The following is a 23,414-nucleotide window of genomic DNA, read 5'->3' as shown; positions in this document are numbered from 1 at the left end:
TTTTGTTGATAAAATTCTACTGTATTTATTTATTTCCATAAAATTCAAATGCCAACCTAAGTCAAAGAGGGACGAAAGATATAAAAGGGACAGTCAAACTCGTAATATTTTTTTGTCTCAATCTATCATCTGTGATGATCTCCATCTATGGTCAGGTTATATAAAACAAATATGATTTTGCTTTCAAAAATAAAACAAGGCATTTTTTTTGGTAAAAGCAAAATATGCATGATTTAAATTCATAGAATAATTGAAGACGAAAAAGATGGACAAGAGAAAAGTAGCTCTTTGCAATAATGAATCTCATGCAGCCTCATATAACTTATTAATGCAACAGTGTGTATAAATATGAACCGACATCAGGGAACACACTTTTATATATTAGTTTTAAAATCTACTGAATACAGTAGTAAGCAGCATGGGGAATCACATTCAAAGTTTGTACGAACACGGCCAGCTGAAGGACGCCTCCGCCGGTGCGAGAATTTCTCGCTGCATTGAAGACCTGTTGGTGACGTTCTGCTGTTGTCTTTTCTATGGTCGGTTGTTATCTCTTTGACAAATTCCCTATTTCCATTTTCAATTTTAGTTGAGATAAATTGGATTTTAAAAAATACAGACAACCTATCATTAACGAGGTTCTTAATTAATGATAATATCACAGTGAAAATTGATACGTATCAAGAACCGATTTTGTTAACATTTTGGATATTTATTTTTTAAAACAGTTCTTAAAACCGTTCTCATAGGCGTAGAATGAATTGAAATCAAAGAAAATTTCGTACCACTGACGGGAGACATGATCAGTCAACAATAAATGGACAAGAGAAAAGTGACTCTTTGCAATAATGAATCTTATGCAGCCTCATATAACTTTGATTGTAACACAATTCCCGGCGTTTTGCATTTGTGCCGATCTTCATTTCATTTGCGTCGATTATTTCGCCATCCGAATTAGATATAAGTAAGTAAGTAAGTAAGTAAATTGTTTATTATAGTGACATGTGAATATCATAAATATATATATAAATAAGATGTAAGAAGACGTGGTATGAGTGTCAATGAAACCACTCTCCATCGAAGTCACAATTTGTTAAAGTAAAGAATTATAAGTAAATATGTGCTTTAACACAGATGCAAACATATGCAGCGGGTTTTAACGGTTTGATAGGTACCAACCATCACCCTTACTTGAAATATTATGTAACATTACAACATAGAAAGACACAATATAAAACAATAATTGAAGTGGCTTAACTTAATCAAAAGACAAATATTAACAAAAACAAGTCAACATAAACGGAACTAAGTATGAAATAGTTCAAATTTTAATTGCATATAATTACTATTCTAAGCTGTTTCCCAAATTCGCTCTGAAGATAACAAAAACATTTGTTTAAAAATCAAATATGCCAATTAAGGTTTTGATTTTGTAAATATTAAAGACTTTTTTGAAAAGTCATTCGGATAAAGAACAAATTATTGTCAATTTCGATAATACTGGAGTCCCTCTTATTTGTTATGTTTATAAAAAATCTACATGCATGGAAACATATAAGATGTTAATTTCTTTTCAACGGTTACTCATAATTCTGACATCGGACTCGGACTTCTTTTGCACTGTGCGTCTTGCTGTGTGTTTGTTTATTGTACATTAGCTAGAAGTTAATAGTGGGGTGGTGTATGTGTGTGTGTTTGGGGGGGGGGGGGGGGGGGGGTGAGATCTAAAATTACATGTTTATCCCCGTAGCATTTTTGCGTTTTTCCTAAGTCAGGTTCCTTTAGCATTTGTATGTCCTCTTTTTTTTTCCTTCTAAATTTTAGTTAATTTACTTGTTTCTTATATAAAAAAAAGAAGATGTTGTATGATACAACTCCCCACAAAAGACCAAAATGACACAGAAATTAACAACTATAGGTCACTGTACGGCCTTTCAATATGAGCAAAGCCCATACCACATAGTCAGCTATAAAAGGCCCCGAAATGACAATTTAAAACCATTCAAACAAGAAAACTAACGGCCTTATTTATCTACAAAAATGAACGAAAGACAAATATATATCACATATTTTAAAACAAACAGATTCAAGTTTAGTGTGACGTCCATTTTTATTTCGAATTAGTACACATTTTGTCTTAGGGACTGCTGTAACCAGCCGCGAGTGCGGGATTTTTTCGCTGTGTTGAAGACCCATTGGGGGCCTTCGATTGTTTTCTGTTCTTTGGTCGAGATGTTGTCTCTTTGACACATTCTCAATTTCCATTCTCAGTTTTATTTTCGTTGACACTGAGTCGAATATTCACGAAAGGGCACTTACTGGGGAGGGGAGCAAAAAGGGGGGGGGGGCACTTCCAACCTTTTTCGGTAGGGGTGAGTAGCTGAGACATCAAGTATACCACACTTTACATAGATTATTTTATCAAAAATAATTATGTTTAAAAAAAGAAGATGTGGTATGATTGTCAATGAGATAGCACTACACATGCACGAGACCAAAAATTAAATGACAGTTCTTGTTTTGCTTTTTTCAATAAATTCGTCACATCTTAAACACTTTCCTATATTTGCACCTTTTATACCTTTCAATATGAAGAAATTAAAATTTCAAAAGACAATAAAAGATGTTTGGTCGAATAAATGTAGTAACACCCAGATTAGTTTGTTCTAGACTGTAGACATAAATCAAATCAAACAATTTTATTGGTGTAAATTCCTATACAGAAATAATACCAGCGGACATGTATAAAACACAAATACACTCAAATACAAAAATAAACAAAAAATATATTTTCTCAATGATAAGAGATACATATTCTATATCTACATTACGTGGAGGTGTTATTCATACTATATTATTAATTCAAGCTATTAATAAGCTTTAATACTTTAACAACGTTATGTTTGCTTTACATGAATGAGTCAAATCATACATATCGCTTATTCAAACTACACATACAGTACTCAGTGGCGGATCCAGCCATTAGCCATTTAAAAAAACTTGACAAAAAGGGGGGTCCAATTATATGTCCCCATTCATATGCATTGATCGTCCAAAAAAGGGGGTTCCAAACCCCGTACCCCCCCCCCTTTTGGATCCGCCACTGGTACTAATTTCCGTATCATTACTTTTCAAAATGAAACTAAACTTATCTTGTTCAGAATCTTCAGACATATTAACAAAAGATGGAATGTTTGAAAGTAGACGCCGGAGTTTTGCTGGCCTGTAGAGAAAGCAGATTGATAACCATTATAACGTTTCTTTAGAATAAATTTGTATTAAAATTCTCAATTCTATAATTGTCTTTCGTATAGTTTAGTATGAGGATTTATTTGCATTTCGAAAAAAAACCTCCGCCACTTCTAGAGATTTAAAAAATGGGAGGTCAACTCGATTGTACAAAGTTGCAAAACTACTTGATAGAATCAACACTTTACTAACCATTGTGTTTGAGACGAAATATTTTTGATGTCCTTTTTAATCATGTAATGTTATTGTTTTATAAGACACCCAATTTAAATTTATTAAGTATTTAGAATATGCATTGAGAAATATCGCATGCATTTCACACTTTCAATTCATTTTGATTTAGCACATACATAGAATTTTGGTTAATGTTTTCTGAATAAACAGATAAACACTCTTGATTATCATGGAAACATCACTGATCACTGCTTTTAATTTTTTTTCAATGATTTAACGTTTTCACCTATGGTTCACCTATTCCTTTTCGCATTTTGTGTGTTTTACTGGTGGACAATATGTGATTTTTTAAAGGTGAACATAAAGTATTGCTGACTACCAAATATTCAACAGTTCAGTAAAATATAGTTATTCATCATCTTCCAATAATGGTCAGGAGTTGTAGACGACTGTAAATATTAACCAGGCGTAGGTCTGAGGGAGCCACTCTTCACACAGGTTTTATATGTACAAATAAAAAGCTAGTATTTACAGTTAAAACTATCTACATCAAATGGTGGTTTATGTGGTTGTCCTCAGGGCCGCTGCTGCATGGAGGCTGGCCTTGATTTCGTCCATAGTGGTTGAGTTGGTCACCGTTGTTGGTAGCTGGTTCCAATTCTGGATAGTGCGAGGAAAGAAGGATTGTCGGTACACTTCTGCTTTGGTGTAGATCTGCCTCTATCTGTTTGCCCCCCTGGTTCTGGTGTCACTTTTGTTGATGATACTGCTGGCTTCTGGTATGGAAATCATACCATTGATTGCCTTGTACATGATCAACAGGCGATGGTCCTTACGTCTATCTTGTAATGATTCCCATTTCAGAAGCTGAATCATGTTGGTGACACATACAGGAGTTTTGTCTCTGTAGTTATTACAGACATAACGGGCTCCCCTTCTTTGCACTTTGTTTAGTCGGTTTATGTCTTCCACTTTGTATGGGTCCCACACAGCAGACGCATACTCCAATGATGGTCGGACCATGGATCTGTAGATTGTTTCTCAGACTGTTTTATTACCAGTCCCTGGAGTTGCGGCGCAAGAATCCTAGAGTTTTTGATGCTTTGGCTGCTGTTAAATCTGCGTGCTAATTCCAAGTAAAGTCTTCGCTAAGAGTAACACCAAGATATTTGCTGCTGTCCACAACTTCGAGTTGGTGTCCATGTAGGTGGTACTGTGTCTCCAAGATGTTTTTTCCGTTGGTGCCTATTCTGATGACTGTGCATTTAGCAGGGTGAAAGCTCATCTGCCATACATGTTCCCATTCCTCTAGGGCAGTCAGGTCTTGTTGTAGGTTACCTGCATCTGCTTGATTCCTGATGTGCTTATATAACAAGCTGTCATCGGCAAAAAGGCGAACTGCAGAAGATGATACTGTGTCAGGCAGGTCGTTAATGTATACCAGGAACAAGAGGGGACCCAGGACAGTGCCTTGAGGAACTCCAGACAGAACATCTAGCTTCTCTGAGGTAGAGCCTATCACTCTTTGAGTTCGAGATGACAAAAATGATGAAATCCATTTTAGGGTGTTACCTCTAACAGTCAGGGGTACTACTTGTACAAGTGTATTTTATTTAATACTTGAAGAAGTAAATAAAAATATACGCATATAAGTAAATTTATAGGATACTTATACAAGTGAAATTTATTTACTTGTACATGTATAGGTAAAATTCATTGTCTAAGTTATGTCCCTTAGGCATTCAGAATTTTTTACTTGTATAAGTAAAAAAATCATCCTATCTTCTTCTCTTGAATTCGTAAGATTTCTTTGCTCTAATAGAATTTTAAATTGTGTACCCATTTGTCTGTTATCTTCTTAACACTGCTTATTTACAAGCCCCAAAGGAGCAATTTTTGAATGACTTGCGCAAATATACAAGATCTTTGCTCAATCAGTTTCTTTGATGAATTAATGAGATGAAACATTGAACTTTAATGAAAAAATTTGAGCAAACCTGGGAAAAATCTTTAAAGGCATGATTTCACATCTCAAAACTTGAGGATTTTTGTGGGATTGTAAGAAAAATTTACTTATAGAAGGGGAAATTATTCAAACATTATTTATTTACTTATTTGTGTATATTTTTTTTTAACATTTTTATACTGATGTTTTCATTTTATATTTTATTTGAATGCAATCAGGTTTAATTACAAGAGCAACACTACGGTTGCCACATGTGGAGCAGGATCTGATTAGGCCTACCCTTCTGGAGCACCTGAGCTCACCCCCATTTTTTGGTGGGGTTCCTGTTGCTTAGTCTAGGTTTCTATGTTGTGTTCTGTGTACTGCTATTTATAGTCTATTGGACTTTTTCTGTTTAGCCATAGCCATGTCGTAACATCTCTTTATTTTCAACATATGAGTTTGAATTACATGTGTTTGAAATATTGTCTCTATGTAAACTAATTTACATTTGGGAATTTTTTCCCACTTGTTCATTGAATAGGATTGGAGGGTTTTAATTGTTGACCTGAGGCTAGGCAAGCAATATCGGCACTATAGAGCATTGTATTTTGTCATGTTACCCTGAATCATTGATGTAAATGATGTATTTCCCATTTTATTCTGACATATTGTTTTCATTTTCTGTACATTTGCAGATAAACACTGATAAATATGGCCACAACCAAGAAACCTATAGACAGTAGACAGAATGATGTAGTTCTAAAACTACGAGTCAAAGAGGTGAGATACATTGAACGCTTTAAATTTACAATCCTATGAAGTTACATTAAGAAGCATTCAATACTTATCATTACATTTTTTAGCTAGGATCATAAATATACGATTTTTATCAAGTTTTTATTTAAATTATCTGTGCACTTTATTGTGGGACCTCATGTCATCATAAATAATAAATTTTATTGTGTAATGAAACTGGTTTAGGAATAATGCGAGATTGCAGAGTAGCCAATCAGAATAACTTATTATAATGAAACATACATCTAATGTTATTATATTAAATTATTGTTTTAATATGTGGTCTTTAAAAGTTCCTGTTTTATGCTATGAAAAGATGTTATTTCTGGTGTCCAACTCAGGGTGAAAATAAGCTACAGTTCTTGAAAACTTGACACATCAGAAAAAGTCAATGAAGTACAATAATGAAAATTAATTAGTAAAGCAGACTGTAGTTATATTAATTAAGTGATACCACCTTTCAACTCCATGCTTTTTATTTTCTCAATGTCAGAGACTTTCCAATATCTCTCAAGAACACCTCAAAATATTCTAATTGGTCCCCAGTCATTGATGAGCTTACCAGATGTAGATACCAGATATTGGTATGAGCAAATTGAATAATAAACCTGATTTTAATGTTTAACTACAGCTTGAAGATGAGGTAGCCGGTTTGAAGAAGAGGCTTGATGAATTACGAAAGGCAAAGAATACAACCATTACAAAACGAGAACAAAAAGTGTTAGAAGTTGGATTACCATTTGGAAAAAGGCAAGGAAAGCATTTTTAAATTTAAGAAATTATTTCAGTTTTAATTGTTTTGAAGAATCATGTTATAAATTATATAGCATATATATATATATATATAGTATAAAATATGTCTTGAAATTCTTATTAAACTATAGGGTACCATTCACTTGATAATTCAAATAGTTCATGTAGTCCTGGGCTCTCGGTCATAAAACTTTACTCAGTACTCCGAGTACAAAATAAGTGCTCAAAGCACAAAATCCAGTATTTTGATTGGTTGATTCTTGAGTCTGAGTACAAAAATTGTGCTCGAAAGTTTTATGACTGCAAGGCCTGAAGTGGAGATTTAGCATTTTATTACTTAAAGCAAATGTGAACCGTCTGAAGACTGCCTCCCTTTCCCAAACCTCCAAAAAGCAAAAACAAAATCAATTCTTTTATATACATGTACCTGAATCATTTACAATATGTACAAAACAAATCTGACAAACCAAGAAAGCAGTATGTAATTCATGCTAACAGCAATATAGGGTTATTGGATGAATATTGGAGAATATTGTCCCAAGTAGAATTTTATATTGCACGAGCTTGCGAGTGCAATATATGTTCTACGAGAGACAACATTCCTCAATATTCATGCAATAACCCTTTCATTGTTACAATATAGGGTTATTGTATGAATATTGGGGAATATTGTGGGAAATATTATATTGCTTTACAATAATATAGGGTTATTGCATGAATATTGGGGAATATTGTCCCGAGTAGAATTTTATATTGCACGAGCTTGCGAGTGCAATATGTGTTCTACGAGGGACAATATTCCCCAATATTCATGCAATAACCCTTTTATTGTATAGCAATATAATATTTCAGGATACAAATTGGTTTAAACTAAGATTTAAACGTTGGGGACGTCATGAATTTTGAAAATTTATTGCACTAGTGCAATATTAGAATTTATTGCACGCTAACTTTTGGTTACGTTCTGTGGGAAATATTATATTGCTATACAATAATGTATTATATTGCTATACAATAATATGTTGTATTGTATTTTATTTCTCTCATCTGGTATTATTTGTAGAGATAGTAAAACAACTGATATAAAGAAACCTGATAACACAGCCAAAAATAAAGAACTTGAAGAGAAAAATAGAGAGATTGATGAACTGAAGAGAAAGTTTGCAGAAGAAATGGAACAAATGAAGAAAGATTTAGTTGAGGTAAGTTATATCATTTGGTTTGCTTATTATACATCATGATTAGAGTATAGTGGTCAAAATGTAGATAGCAATGTATCTGAAGTTTTCTTTGTGTTATTTATAATGTGATATTTTAAGTTCTTAGACCACATTCATTCTGTGTCAGAAACTTATTCTGTATCAAATATTTTATCACAATCAAAATTCAGAGCTGTATCTAGCTGAAATGTTATGTCCATACACATTTTCAATGTTTCGACCTCTGTGGTTGTATCAAACTGGGCCCTGAAGAGTATTTTGTTAGATAAATTTCTATAAATATACAGTATATAAGATCTATATAATTAAATTTAGGTTAATATAATATTTGCTCTGTATTTGCTCCAATACTTCACAGGTTTCAATGAAATATGGGCCTGAGGTCTATTATAACACATCAAAATATTGTGTTGGAAATATAAAATAGACCAGTAGTAACTATCCATCTCAGTTATAGCTTTCTTTTTAGTAATAATACATTGTACTTTGAAACATTTGAATTTAGGAATATGCATGTGACCATGATATAGAAATAGAAGCTCTCAGGAAAAACATAGCAGAATTACAGGGAGATAATGCAGCATTGGTGGTAGAAAATGATGACCTCAATGAGAGAGTTAACTCCCTTGTCAATGATCTCAGTATTAAGGAGGCTACATGGTGTGATAATGAAGAGAAAATGAAGATTGAGGTACTCATTGCTTAGTTTTACAATCTTATTAAAGAGGATATATATTTAAAAATGGTAAAAGGCTCAAGACAGGCATGCTAAATTCGAAGAGAATAAACAATCAAAGAAAAGGATGCCCTATGCTTTTAATGTATGTCTGCCATCTCGTATATAGATATAGGAAGATGTGGTGTGAGTGCCAATGAGACAACTCTCCATCCAAATAACAATTTAAAAAGTAAACCATTATAGGTTAAAGTACGGCCTTCAACACGGAGCCTTGGCTCACACCGAACAACAAGCTATAAAGGGCCCCAAAATTACTAGTGTAAAACCATTCAAACGGGAAAACCAATAGTCTTATCTATATAAACAAAACGAGAAACGAGAAACACGTATATATTACATGTCTATCAGATAGATAATTGAACTGAAACATTTGGTTTTAGTTAATGTTGATAATTCGAAAATCTTCCTTTTTTTGGTCAAACTTCAGTTCTAAAGAAAAAGAGCAGGTAACAGTGAAACAAACCCTATTGAAACCTTAGTACCTTGATAGAATAATGATAAAAACATGTTAGAATGTTTGCAGCTAATGTTTTTCAATTTCTCCCATGAATTTAGTTACCCATCAGATTTGTTCTAGGTCATGCTTTAGAAATGTTTACAAAGCAGCTCCTATACATAATTATTTTCAAACTAACATCTCATAGCTTAAAGACCAAACAGCCTATTGTTTATGCGCATCAGCTTACGCAACTTGGTAGTGACATAAAAGCTCTATGACGTTGTTTCTAGGAATGAATAAACGTCAAATTGTAACGTCCTTTTTCGCGTTTTTCACGGACTCCAACATGGTGTACGCTACGTAGGTACGCTACATCTCCCAAGAAAAGAGGAAATATTATGCGTCGCGCTACTTTAATATCATGTGGATATTTAACACAAATGAACACATAAGATACTACACTATATTTAAATAAACTCATTAACCTTCGTTCCAATAAAAAAAATATATATAAATTTTGATCTCGACTTTTTGCATTTGCGCCGTTCTAAATTTTATTTTATCTTTATTCTTTCACATGCGTAGATTTTGTCTCGTACATGTATTTGTGTCGATCTGCATTAATTTTTTTCTTTTTCACTTGCGTAGATATTTGTCTTTCGTTTGTGCCGGTTAGCTTAGGTGAAATTTGTTTTATGGTCTGTGCGTCCGTTCGTTCGACCGTCTGTTCCGCTTTAGGTTAAAGTTCTTGGTTAATTTTTAAGTGTCAATTTTTCAAAAAAATAAAAATTGAGTATTCACAAGGTTAGGCCGATAATCAATTATCCCTAATGTTTTGACCTACTGGTAACAAGTGCATGTAACTGATGTCTAGATGATTCTTGTAAAATAATGTCCGATCTTGCAATGAAGTTAAAATTTATTTATACTGCTTATTTGACAAACTCTGTTGGTCTTATATGTCTTTAAGAGAAATGATAATCATATCGTCTAATCTCACTAAAGTTTACAGCTAATTTCCTAATGCCTGTGGATCAGCATTTTGGTTTTGCCTGCTTGCTTTGTTTGTATATTTTGTATAATTATATTTTGATAACGTATATACAAGTTTACAGATGTCAATATTAATTTCAGAGCTTGAGTAAATATTAATACAAACAACGCAAGGAAGCCAACCAAAGTTTTACCCTACATGCATTAGGAAATTAGCTGTAAGGCAAGAAATATTCATAAACCAAATACTACTCAGCGAATGTGAATTAAAATAATAATTTTCAGTGTTTAAAACTAAATTGTTGTAAATTTAGCTTATGACAAAAACAATTGCTCCAAGAATAATATCTTTAAAAAAATCGCTCCCTTTCATTTAGCTACAACTGTGACTGGAAAGATTGAAAAAAATCGATTTTTAATGCCGGCAACAACTTTTTCTTTGTTTTAATTTTCAAAATGAGCAATTTAGATTTATCATATTTTATCCTGTTGGAGAAATCTTACTCTGTAGTTTTCAACGCGAAATTATTTCTAAATTAATTGTTTAATCAAAAACTTTTTGTATTTTATATTTGGCAGCACCAGGGGGTAGCAAATATTTCTAATCTTTATTCATGTCATTGATAAGGCCCATGGAATCTTGTTACTGGTAATTGAAATTGTTGTTTTCTTTATACTAGTATGTAGTCCAATGTGGACAATGAATAGTTAGAAAAAAACTCATATATATTTCCATTTCAAGAAGAGAGAAGAAATTACATGTAAAACAAACTCGGGTCGTGTTTAATTCGTGCATTTTAAGTTAACATAAAGGTTTTTGTCTAGCGGAAACAGGTTGTCTGTAGTTGTCAAAGAGAATTATAGATATTTCGATAACGTTATACATATTTTGAGTGAGAGGTTGGAGATTTTTCTATAACCCCCCCCCCCAAAAAAAAAATCTTATTCAGAAATTCAAGGTGGGATTTTATTTAATTTTCATGAGGGGGTCGGGTGACTTTTTTACAACATCTTACCTTTGTTGTCCCTCATATTTCATTACCCCACTTTTTATAATTCTATACCTAACATCCCCACTTTTGGTGACCTCGTCCCCGGCCACCCACACCCCACTATATCCAATTTCGAGATCTAATTGCAAGATTCAATTGCGAAATAAATATAATTTAATTAGACACCATGCCATTCTAAAGGCCTTTCTCAACTACTCTTGCTTTGAAAATCTTTTCCAACATTTATACAGCTGTATATAGCGAGTATTGTATCATTCTTTGAAGTTCATTCTATCGTATTCCATTGTAAAAATTCGAAAACTGCAAAATTTATCACAAAATTAATATTGATATTCAGCCATGATCTTAAAATGAAAATCAGTGGTCGGATTACACGCGACCCCCTGGTGCCACAGAAGATAATATTACACGCACTTCCGAATGCTCATAATGACATGCGCATTGAAATGGCCGGACAAATAGCCCTGACACTATTCGTCCGGCTAGCCGGACAAATAGCCACTCCGTTAATATTTACTGTCTCGTTTATTGAAAACACATGAGGTAGTAATAAAAGGATTATATTTTAAGATATATAGATGTATAATGTTTTAGAATCAAACTTTCATTCATATATTATACCTATAACTTTAGTTTCCTTATATCTTAAATATTCAAAAATAATGAATTCACAAACTTGATGCAATAATTTCTAAACGTTCGTCTTAGTCGGGAAAAATAATAGTATATGATAAGTGTTTGTCCGTTTAGTATAGTCAAATACTCTGTAAGTTAACGAGTGCAATCTTTCATTTTATTCTTTTTTCAATAATTTTGCTTATGTGGAACAAAGGACAAAAACAGACTTTCAATACAAAAGCGGCGTGAAAGGTTATTTGATCTTATTTCAAACAATTTTCCATTCTGACGGATGGTGTTTCTGAAGGTTTATATTGTGAGGCAACATCATAAAAATCTGAAACTGATACAAGCTTAATCTCTAGTATTACTGGACAATAAAGTAGGCGAATATAGTTGTTACTCTTGGAAATTTTAATGTGGGTTTCATACGTCCAATTTGCGATTTCTTTTTTCAAATAGTGCGCCATCAAGGAAAGTTTGTACTATGACGTCAGATGCAATGTTCTGAAGAAAGACAACTCTTTTCTTCAAAACAAACGAGACAAAATCATGAAAATTACTCATAACTTTTTTGAAAGGTCGGTGACATACACTTTTTTTTGCTTTATTTTGAAGAGTACATATGGCACTTTCCTTCTTTAAATTTTTATGAATAAATCACTGGTAGATATTTTTTAATACTGGAAACGTTTTTCAGTTTTACGTTTAATTTTTGGCGGGAATGAAATAAATCATATTTTTAACGATCAAGTCAATATGAGCCTTAAACTCTTGAACCTGTATTTGAAAGATACAAATCTACTGTTTAACGTGAAACAAGAATTATTCTTGTAGGTTTGATATAAAGCATTTTTTTGAGAGTTTAGATAACAAGCAAATATTATGTTAATATTCGGGAAAACAGGAAACTGAGTTTGCTATAGTGACAAAACTAAGTCGGTGACCCCCAATTTTTTTCATCATATTTTGTTCCTCAAATCATAAAATACCTTCACACAAAATTTTAAGGAAAAATCACTGGTAGAAATGAATAGGCTGTTTGGTCTTTAAGCCGTTCTGGTAAAATATGATATTTTTTTTTACATATATTTCAGAGGTATTTTTCATACAGTGCAATTTTTTCTTTAGTATTCCTTAATGTTATCTGCTTGTTTAATTTACAGATGCAAAAAACCTGGGGTGAAAAATATGCTGAGTGGATGCAGAGAACAGAACAAAAACTGGAAGAACTGCAACAAGCTAACACTTTATTGTATGTATACAGACTACAGTATGAATCAATCTTCTTTGAAGTTGCTTTTAAAAGACCGAAGAGTTTATTTTTCTATATACCAATTATCAAGACTTTTTTAGCAGCCTAGTTTTATCAAGCTACACACAGACTGTACATGCTGTATATGAACCGATTATCTGTTTTTTGTCTCAAAGTTGAAATAACTAGACTTAAGGTAGATCACAAGTATATATTTTTTGAGACAGAATTTTTTCTTAATTTGCCAAGATTTAACTATGCTCTTTTCAATAAAAAGTATGGGTCATCATGCTATTTTTCAAGCTATGAGTCGTTGAAAATTGCCAAGATTTTGTTAGATTGTTTATGAAAAAACACATTAGTGTGCATAAAAAAAATTCTATGAGATAGAATTTTGAAATAAATTGTGAGAAGAAAGGTTTCATAATATGTTTTAAGAAAATAGAGAGAAAACATGGTTTCACCGAACTTGTTTTCTTGCTACAAGAAAAAAATAAAAAGAAGCCCTATTAGCCTAGTATAAATTTTGTACTTAAAGAGTTATCTCCCCTTAACTGGCTCATTTGAATAAAATAATTTTTAAACCCAAAAAAATGACATTTGTTAAAATATTTTGAAAAATATGATTAATTAACAAGTTGTCTTCAAATAGAAAGAAACAGTCTAACCATTGAATTGCAAATCTGTCTCCAAATTTGCAGATTTAGGCAAATAACTAGATAGATTTTGTACTGTGATTGTACAATCCAAGATGGCCGTATACCATTAATCTACCTTAAGCGCTGTTTCTAGTGTGTTTTTAATTTCAATAATACCATTACACTATCATAATTACAAAACATGAGACATATCTCAGTGTAAACAGTTTATTCTGTATATTATTATTGCTGCACAACAATACAAAGCTCTTTTGTCGAATAATTGCAACAGTTCATTTCATGTGATGAGCAGTTGAAATTGTATGATATATGCAGAAAATTAGTTCAACATTGTTCAATGATAACTCTGACACAGACATGTGGCCAAAATCAAAAACAAAGAAAAGACAAAAAAAAAAACCCAACATTACACAGAAAACAGAAGATTAACCCACATAAACATGATAAACCCCACTAAAAACTCAGCTGCTCCAGAAGAGTGAACAATTTTTGCTCTACAGTTTGTTGCTCATGCAGGTATAATCTGATTATTTGTTTGGGTAATGGACCCATTGAAATACAATGTATATCATCCAATAAAACATGGAAACATTTCAGACGAGGGTACCTTAGAAATCGAGAGGATATACCTCATTTACCTGGTAAGCAGTTCAGATTATTTGATGAAGCAAATTCACACTTCTGTTTTAAAACATCATCACAAAAAATGTACACCTGTGTTCAGGGAAGGAACAAGAAAAATATTTAATTAACAGAGTTATCAGTATGCACCCAATTTCACAATATCATCATAGCTAACTCATGGTTTTCTTCTCATACCTTTCAGTATAAAGATACATTTAAAATAATTCATGTGTTCAAATCTGCATATTTCATTTATCTGACAAAAAAAAAGAAGAGAGGAACAGGGATTTTGTCAGAAGTATAATTTTATGACCAGAGTGCAGGATTTTGCACCTAATTTTCAAAAAAATCTGGAGGGGGGGATCCCTCCTATCAACCCCCTTTTGGTTGGGTCTGTTTAATACAAAGGAGGTAAAACCCCCTACTTTGTACAGCTAGGTCATCCATAATTACATTGCTTGTTCCTACCTATTTACCTCACATGTTTGTCAGCAGTTTTGGTAGAGAAATGCTTGTGACTTTGTCAGAATTATTCCTATCCCTTTTAATAGCAACTTCTAATAACAGCATGTTCCTGCATTTTTTGTGTTTTAGAGGGCTGTAAATAACCATTCTATGTTGTAACAGTAAACCTTAGTATTTTGTACACAAACTTAATTTGTATAGCAGACTTTGTAATTGCAAAATTTTAATAATTTTTAAAAAAAAATATTTTATTAACTTTGATCAGCTTCAAAAACATGATCAATGTTATGTGTTAAGGTGGTACCCAACACCTTAACTAAAATTAATTTGGCTCGTTTAATTTCCTTAAAATTTTGACACAGTATTTACTTTGACCCTATGACAAAAATATAAAAATTTCAAAAAATTTTAACCAACCGTTTAATCAGAAAAATTACACTGGTTATATAGCAGTTTGACAAACACTTATTTTAATCATTGAGAAGCTTGATATTTCCTTAACAACACAACATCATTAAAAAGTTCTGCTAATTTTACAAAGTTATCTCCCTGTAGTGTTAGGTACCACCTTAATAGAACATCCAATGTGTACCTTTATTTAAGAATAATTTGTTGACAGGTTATTAACGACATGCTTTCATGGTTTTTCAATATTTTCAATGTTATTTTTTCATTTTTTCCATATGTTTGTATTTGTTGCAGAGCATGCAACAACTTACATTGACAACCATAGTTCTTAAATTTGTAAACTAAAATTATTACTGAATTCTAGCTTTTCCTTTCATGTATATATTTATGTGTATGGATATAATATTACATAATACTGTAATATGTAATATGTAATATAATTAACTCCCTAAGACAAATATTTTCTTTGATGAATTTGGCTTCTATTTGTTAGTCTCTTTTGGTCATATGGCTGTTCAAGATTTGATATATATAGAATAAAAGGTAGTTTCGTTTTTGATACAGACTATATCAGGTGGAATATCTAGACGAGCCCGTTAGGGCAAGTTGAGATATTCCTCATGATATAGTCAGTATCAAAAAAGAAACTACCTATTATTCTGTTTATCTGTAATTATGACGTCACACTTTGTATTGCCTAATATTTTCAGTGATACAGCCAGTACATTGATACTCGAAAACATTAGGTAGTAAAATCAAAAGGAAAAATATACAAATTACCGATAAATTTATATGTCCTCCTTGGCTGTCAACTTTTGGTGAATGAGCATTTATGAGGAAGTAAAATTCAGTGATTCAAACACACAAAACTTATAACTGATGTGATGATTTATTCAAAAACATATTGTTCAAACTAATAGTACTGTAACCTGTGTATAATCTGTATCTTGGTTGTAAAAATGATTGCCACAATGAAGTTGAGGTTAATAGTCCATTTCATTGAAATTGCACAACATCCAAGTGCTTCAGATTCATTAGAAAAGGACTTTTATTTATACAATCCATCCTCAGTAGAAAATCTACTAGAGTGTTTTTCTGTTGCATGCTGAAAATATAGGGTAGGTAGTTGGAAAATTTTTGAATTATTTTTATACGACTGCAAAATTTGAAAATTCGTTTTATATTGCTACCAGGTTGGCGGCGTCGTCATCATCATCGTCCGAATACTTTTAGTTTTCGCACTCTAACTTTAGTAAAAGTCAATAGAAATCTATGAAATTTTAACACAAGGTTTATGACCACAAAAGGAAGGTTGGGATTGATTTTGGGAGTATTGGTCCCAACATTATAGGAATAAGGGGCCAAAAAGGGCCCAAATAAGCATTTTCTTGGTTTTCGCACTATAACTTTAGTTTAAGTTAATAGAAATCTATGAAATGTTGACACAAGGTTAATGACCACAAAAGAAAGGTTAGGATTGATTTTGGGAGTTTTGGTTCCAACAGTTTAGGAATTAGGGGCCAAAAAAGGGCCAAAATAAGCATTATTCTTGGTTTTTGCACAATAACTTTAGTTTAGGTAGCAATACACAGTTAGGAGTTTAGTTTCGCATTATGGCCCCTGTGGATTTTTCAAATAGGAAAGTTATTGTGTAATAAAATTCATTTTTAGACAGATGAGTGCTAATTTAGCCTTCAAAGGTGGTTTATAAGAGCATCAAGATTATTTTTTACATGTTTTATGGGCTGTTTTCTGTTTTTCAGTCTGTATTTTCATAGCTAGACTGGCTATCGGTCCAGAAATTAATGTACTGTTTACAAACACTCTTTTTCTACACAAAGTTTTTGATGCAATTTTACAAAAAAATGAGACGAAAGACATATGATTTTCATTGGATTTGCTGAATAATATATGTACACAGTTTCAGAAAAGGTATTACTTCAAGCGATTGAAATTCTACTTTTAGCCAAATTCTGGGGAAATATGTGACATCTTTCCCCCCCTTTTTGCAATATTTTATAACAAATAAATGCAGATTGTTGCCATGGATACACCAAAAAGAAATTATATTTGGCAATTTTATATACTGGAAATAAAATCTATGGAAGATTCTGATTACATACATATGCCCATATATGACACAAACAGTAAGCTTGATATTGCAAGAAAGCAATGAAAAGGGAATGGTAAAATTCATAAGGGCAAATTTTAGTATTTTTTCCTAACTGTTTATTGCTACATTAAGTAAATAGAAATCAATGAAATTTAAACATAATGTTTATGACCACAAAAGGAAGGTTGGTATTGATTTTGGGAGTTTAGGTCCCAACAGTTTAGGAATAAGGGGCCAAAAAGGGACCCAAATAAGCATTTTTCTTGGTTTTTGCACCATAACTTTAGTATTTATAAATAGAAATCTATGAAATTTAAACATAAGGTTTATGACCATAAAAGGAAGGTTGGTATTGATTTTGGGAGTTTTTGTTTTTGATTTTATCAAAAATTGAATATTTGGGGTTCTTTGATATGCCGAATCTAACTGTTTATGTAGATTCTTAATTTTTGGTCCCGTTTCAAATTGGTCTACATTAAGGTCCAAAGGGTCCAAAATTAAACTTAGTTTGATTTTAACAAAAATTGAAACCTTGGGGTTCTTTGATATGCTGAATCTAAAAATGTACTTAAATTTTTTATTATTGGCCCAGTTTTCAAGTTGGCCCAAATCGGGGTCAAAAATTAAACTTTGTTTGATTTCATCAAAAATTGAATAATTGGGGTTCTTTGATATGTCAAATCTAACTGTGTATGTAGATTCTTAATTTTTGGTCCCGTTTTAAAATTGGTCTACATTAAAGTCCAAAGGGTCCAAAATTAAACTAAGTTTGATTTTAACAAAAATTGAATTCTTGGGCCTCTTTGATATGCTGAATCTTAACATGTACTTAGATTTTTGATTATGGGCCCAGTTTTCAAGTTGGTCCAAATCAGGATCCAAAATTATTATATTAAGTATTGTGCAATAGCCAGAAATTTTCAATTGCACAGTTATAAATTCAGCAATAGCAAGAAATCTTCAATTGCACAGTATTGTGCAATAGCAAATATTTTCAATTGCACAGTATTGCACAATAGCAAGAAATATCTAATTGCACAATATTGTGAAATAGCAAGAAATTCCAATTGGATTTCAATTGGAGTTATCTTTCTTTGTCCAGAAAAGTAGTTGAATCAACTTAAATCATTGTTTTATACAATATACAGTTTTACTACCAACTGATAGATTAAAACAAACTTTACCATTCAGTCATTGTCAGTGATAACAAGCACTTTTTTTACATTTTAATATTTTATGATGTATTTAAATGAGTAGTTATTGTTGCAAACTTCATTAGAAATTTGAATTGAGATCAGTTTTGAAATAAGGGAAAGGGGGATGTGAAAAAAAAATTGGGGGGAGGGGGTCAATTTTTTTCATTTCAGATTTCATAAATAAAAAGAAAATTTCTTCAAACATTTTTTTGAGAGGATTAATATTCAACAGCATAGTGAATTGCTCAAAGGCAAATTTTTTTTTTAAAGTTCATTAGACCACATTATTCTGTTTCAGAAACCTATGCTGTGTCAACTATTTAATAACAATCCAAATTTAGAGCTGAATCCAGCTTGAATGTTGTGACCATATAAAGCTGCGCCCTGCGGAGCATCTGGTTTACATTGAGTCTATGGGAGTATGATGTGACTTCAGAATAGCTGTGGAACTGTTCCTCTTAGGTCCTTTTGATATTTTTTGACAATTTGCTGACATAGGTCTGCAAAATAAAAAAAAATATAGTAAGGACCATAAGAGTTACGGTTCAGCAGCTAACTTTTACATTGTCAAAACAAACCTTCCGAATAGGGAATAAAAAATTATGGTAGGTAGAAGTACAGTCAACACACATACTTTTTTGTTTGGCCTTATCATTATTTCACATTCTTACTGAAGAAAGTACATGTGTAAAGTAATTACAGACATGATCCCTTTAATACAAATTTATGAAGATTTAAAGATTAATTCACAATTTATTTTTTTCAGGAGAGGATATCTAAAGAATAAAAAGCCAAATGCACCAGATCCAACAGGGCAAGACAAATCATGATGACTAAGTTGCTTATTTATAAATACAATCCTTCCACAAATGTATAATTGCCTTACTTGCAGTTATATTATAAAGCACTATTAGGAAAAGGCTATTTTCAGAAATGATGATACAGAGAATACAATTGCAGAAGCTTTTGGTATACTTTTTGAAAGGGGAAGTAGGGTTAAATGTTATAATGACTTTTTAGGTTTGCACAACATGCATGTTGTAAATGTTATTTAAATTAGATGGAAGTAAGGAGGACTTTTAAGGGAAAACATTCAATATATACATCAAAATTGTACAATTACAGGGATTATTAAATAATTGCCATGCAATATGACATTTTCTTTAATGAAATAGCCTTGCATATATGTCAATGTATGATGCAATTGTATATTTTGATCTGTTTGCCATATCATTTTTAGGATATGAAAGAATTACTGTGATAACAGACAATTTGACTGTGATATTTGCATACTTATACAAACATTTACAATTTTATTAGTTTAATGTGAGCTTGCCAAAATAATATTTGAAAATTGCTCATAATTTGATGACAAGTTTTTTATTTTTATACATTTTGTTGTTTATTCTTCTGTTGTTCTTGGCATTCGTTGGCAACTTGTTGCATTTTTTTCATTATTTTTAAAACAAAACCTCATTTATGTAAGCAAAAAGAAAAAAAATAGATATTAAAAGAATATTAGTTAGATATCTTTGTATCTGTAATTCTTCTTAAACATTTGCTGTTGTTTGAAAAGGTTATACAAATCAGATAGATGCCTTTTGTTTGGGGAAAACCACACATTTATCTTTGCTTTTTTATTTGGTAGTGCCAAACTGCATGGGAAAAAAACCTTTGTTACAACTTATGAAGGGATCTATAGGTGCATTGTTACAAGACAAACCTCTTCCCCTATTGGAGCATCTTTTTTCAGTTGCAGACAAAATATTTTGTTATGACAAGTTCTAACTCTCTGTATAACTTTGAAATATACCTCACCTATAACAGAGTTTATTTAACATCTGTCCATGTGATTTATGTTGTGAAGATTTAATTAGATACACATTAATAGCAACCTCACACAGTTCCTTCATGGCCAGTAGTTGGAAAAAATATCCTTTGTTTTCCTTTGCTATGTATTGTATGCAAGTCTGAAAGTTTAAATATAGAAATGTATATGGACATTTTTTTATATATTTTATCTTTATGTCCCAAAGAATCCTTTCATTATCCAACAATGACCAAAGATGCAAAATACATGTTATATTACTTTATGGACATAGACATTCCAAACTATAAAAATGTTTTAACTGTGATATTAATTGATATTAACATTATTTTAACCTAAACCATTTCACTGTATCTTAGATCTGGTCACATTGTAGTTTGAATGTAGATTACACTAGTGCTTGCTTTGAATTAGATGTGTTCACATAGTTTTATTTTGATTATTTATTTTTGATACCATTTTGTTTTCAACAGATTAGGGTATATATACTATGATAATTTTTTTACCACCAGAATATCTTTTTTTTCGTTGATTTGTTGAGGTATGGTTTATAAAATTAAATGAAATGTAATATATATTATTGATTTGTGATATTATTTTGTAAGAAAATGATCTGTGTTGTTCTTATTAGAAAAAAAAACCAGAGGAAAAACCACACAAGCCTTGCCATCCCTGTTCAAAAGGGGATGTGATTACAAAGTATTCTAAAGAATAAAAGAATAGGATATAAATAATTAATTTTGGGCTACCTTTATTTTCAAATTGTTTCAATAATTTCTTTTTATAGTTTGACATAAATAAGTTTAAGATACTGTTACTTTCAATTGAGAAACTTCCATTTTTTTCAGATTTTTTTTTTCAAGCATTTAAATATTCATATTTCCAAAAATAATTTAACATTCATGTGATGTATCATGATGTTTTCATAAGAATAAATGCCAAGTGTTGGCAACACATTATTCTACAGTTTTAAATTTCTTCAAATGTAGGAATAGCTTTATTCCTTTGATGCTGGATGTTTGTACATCAAAATGGATTTAGTAATGTTATTTGTTCATATTTGTTTCTCAGGAGCAAGGGTTGTATTTATCACTGAAATTTCTTTTAATTTAATTTTTGGTCACACCAACTAGAAATTATTTGACTATGATTCATGTTGATTTATAGGAAGTTATGATGACAAATAAATGATATAGTAATAAAGGTATCTCCCTTATACATCATAATTAACAGCATTTACTACATATATGCTAAGCATTACATTAATATGTTGTAACAAGTTGGCTTTAATAGCCTTTATTCATAGATGACCAGCATAAAAACAATTGTAACATTTGCTCATGTGGTATGTAATATCTCTGAAATACTAGAATTGGAAATGATACTTTTACCCTTCACTGTATGTTAATTGACCGTCTATGGTCGTTTATGTAGTTGTTGAAAATAAAATTGCTAGTTTTTTTACCATTGTTTATTTTTATATTATAAAAATTTAAATTGCAGATATACTTCATTACTACTTAATAACTAAATAAACTAATATGACTGTATGACACAGTTTATTTTGGTCATACATTTAAAGTTGGAAAGATTTTACAATAATTTGATTTATACGTTTTGTACTGACTTGATTTAATTTATACTTCTTGAATATTTCCAGTTCTTAAACATTTTCTTAAACTAGGTTTGCAACTCCATCAGACAAAGATGACCTTACCCAATTTTCTGTTGAGTCCCTTTTGGATTTTATACTCGGGTCCTTAAAGACTTGACTCAATTCTACCGTCAGGTTAAAGAAAAGAATGCACACAAACATTAGAAACTTGTATTGTATATTTAAATTAATGGGAAAAAGCTTCTTTTCTAGTATGACAATTTGTGGGTCAGTAATCCAAGAGTTTAATGCAATTTTCACACATGTCACAGTTAACAAATTCTGCTGGGATGGATTTCCAAGAAACTTTAAGCAGTTTTTCGGATTGATATACAAGAATGCTCCATTTTTATTTTGCAAAAGTCAGGTCGGTGCAGATTTACTGGACAATTATTATTGTCAGATTTAAGCATGTTAAGACTAACTTGAGCTTAGTTGGCTTCAACAATTACTTTGAGGCCTTTGACAAGCCCCTTAATTGCTTTGTATTTCATGCATTATTGGCTTTAAATATTCGTCTATAATCCTTTGTGATTAAGGAAATTTTTTAATTTACATAATTGGGTGAAATTAGTACATTTTTGGTACTTCTTTCTGGATTTAGCATCCCCTAGAGTTATGGGACTTTTATCAACAAATTTAATGCAACTTTTTACCTGTCCTTTACTAGCTAAGTTTGTTTGGATCAGATAAATACACCAGAATGTGAATGAAGGGTCAATTTCGATTTTCTAATTGTCGTTTTAGAGTTATGGAACTTTTAACAGTTATATTAAAGACAATATTTCTAAATTTATTGCGTTTCCCTAAGTTTTAGTTTGTAACCCGGATTTGTTTTTTTCTATCGATTTATGAGTTTTGAACAGCGGTATACTACTGTTGCCTTTACCTGCGCCTCTTATACAAATATCTCGATTAAAATGGAAAGTGGTACATCATTCGCATGTATAGTTCTAATAACACAGTTTAACCAATACTTTATTTAAATATACGCTTGTTGTTGAGAAATATCGTTTAATCGGTATCTTCACCGTCATTGTTTTACTGTTGATTTTGTAGAATGTTTCAAGAAAATCGTCACTTTTCTAGTTTTTGCACCTGATTGAACGAATTATACGCGTGGTCCATACGATTCTACAGATATGCTTTTGTTCAATTTAGTTGATTCAGCTTAATTTACTACTAAAGCTTCATTGGCTAAGAAAGATCCTATGCTTAATTCGATTTTAAGTTTCTGTACCAATGTTTCAAGGGTCGAAATAAAAAAGTGA

General features: G+C 31.6%; 1 protein-coding gene across 4 annotated transcripts; it reads left to right on the top strand.

The window, feature by feature from the left end:
- The first annotated feature begins 452 nt into the window (after positions 1-452).
- On the top strand, positions 453-21,953 carry LOC134698856 (uncharacterized). 4 transcript variants are annotated; one of them, XM_063560528.1, is made up of 8 exons: positions 3,390-3,485; positions 6,067-6,151; positions 6,798-6,916; positions 7,983-8,121; positions 8,645-8,830; positions 13,108-13,196; positions 14,453-14,496; positions 19,428-21,953. In XM_063560528.1, the coding sequence occupies exons 2-8, from the start codon at positions 6,083-6,085 to the stop codon at positions 19,439-19,441; spliced, it is 660 nt and encodes a 219-aa protein (XP_063416598.1). In that variant the 5' UTR covers positions 3,390-3,485; positions 6,067-6,082; the 3' UTR covers positions 19,442-21,953. The 4 variants fall into 4 exon arrangements, with proteins under 4 accessions (XP_063416596.1, XP_063416598.1, XP_063416595.1 ...); XM_063560526.1 differs by lacking the exons at positions 3,390-3,485; positions 14,453-14,496 and adding an exon at positions 453-539; XM_063560525.1 differs by lacking the exon at positions 14,453-14,496.
- Positions 21,954-23,414: the final 1,461 nt, after the last annotated feature.

The sequence above is a fragment of the Mytilus trossulus genome, unplaced genomic scaffold, assembly GCF_036588685.1.
Source record: "Mytilus trossulus isolate FHL-02 unplaced genomic scaffold, PNRI_Mtr1.1.1.hap1 h1tg000024l__unscaffolded, whole genome shotgun sequence".
NCBI classification, from domain to species: domain Eukaryota; kingdom Metazoa; phylum Mollusca; class Bivalvia; order Mytilida; family Mytilidae; genus Mytilus; species Mytilus trossulus.
The sequence above is the reverse complement of the archived record's forward strand: the minus strand, read 5'-3'. Positions and strand labels throughout refer to the sequence as shown.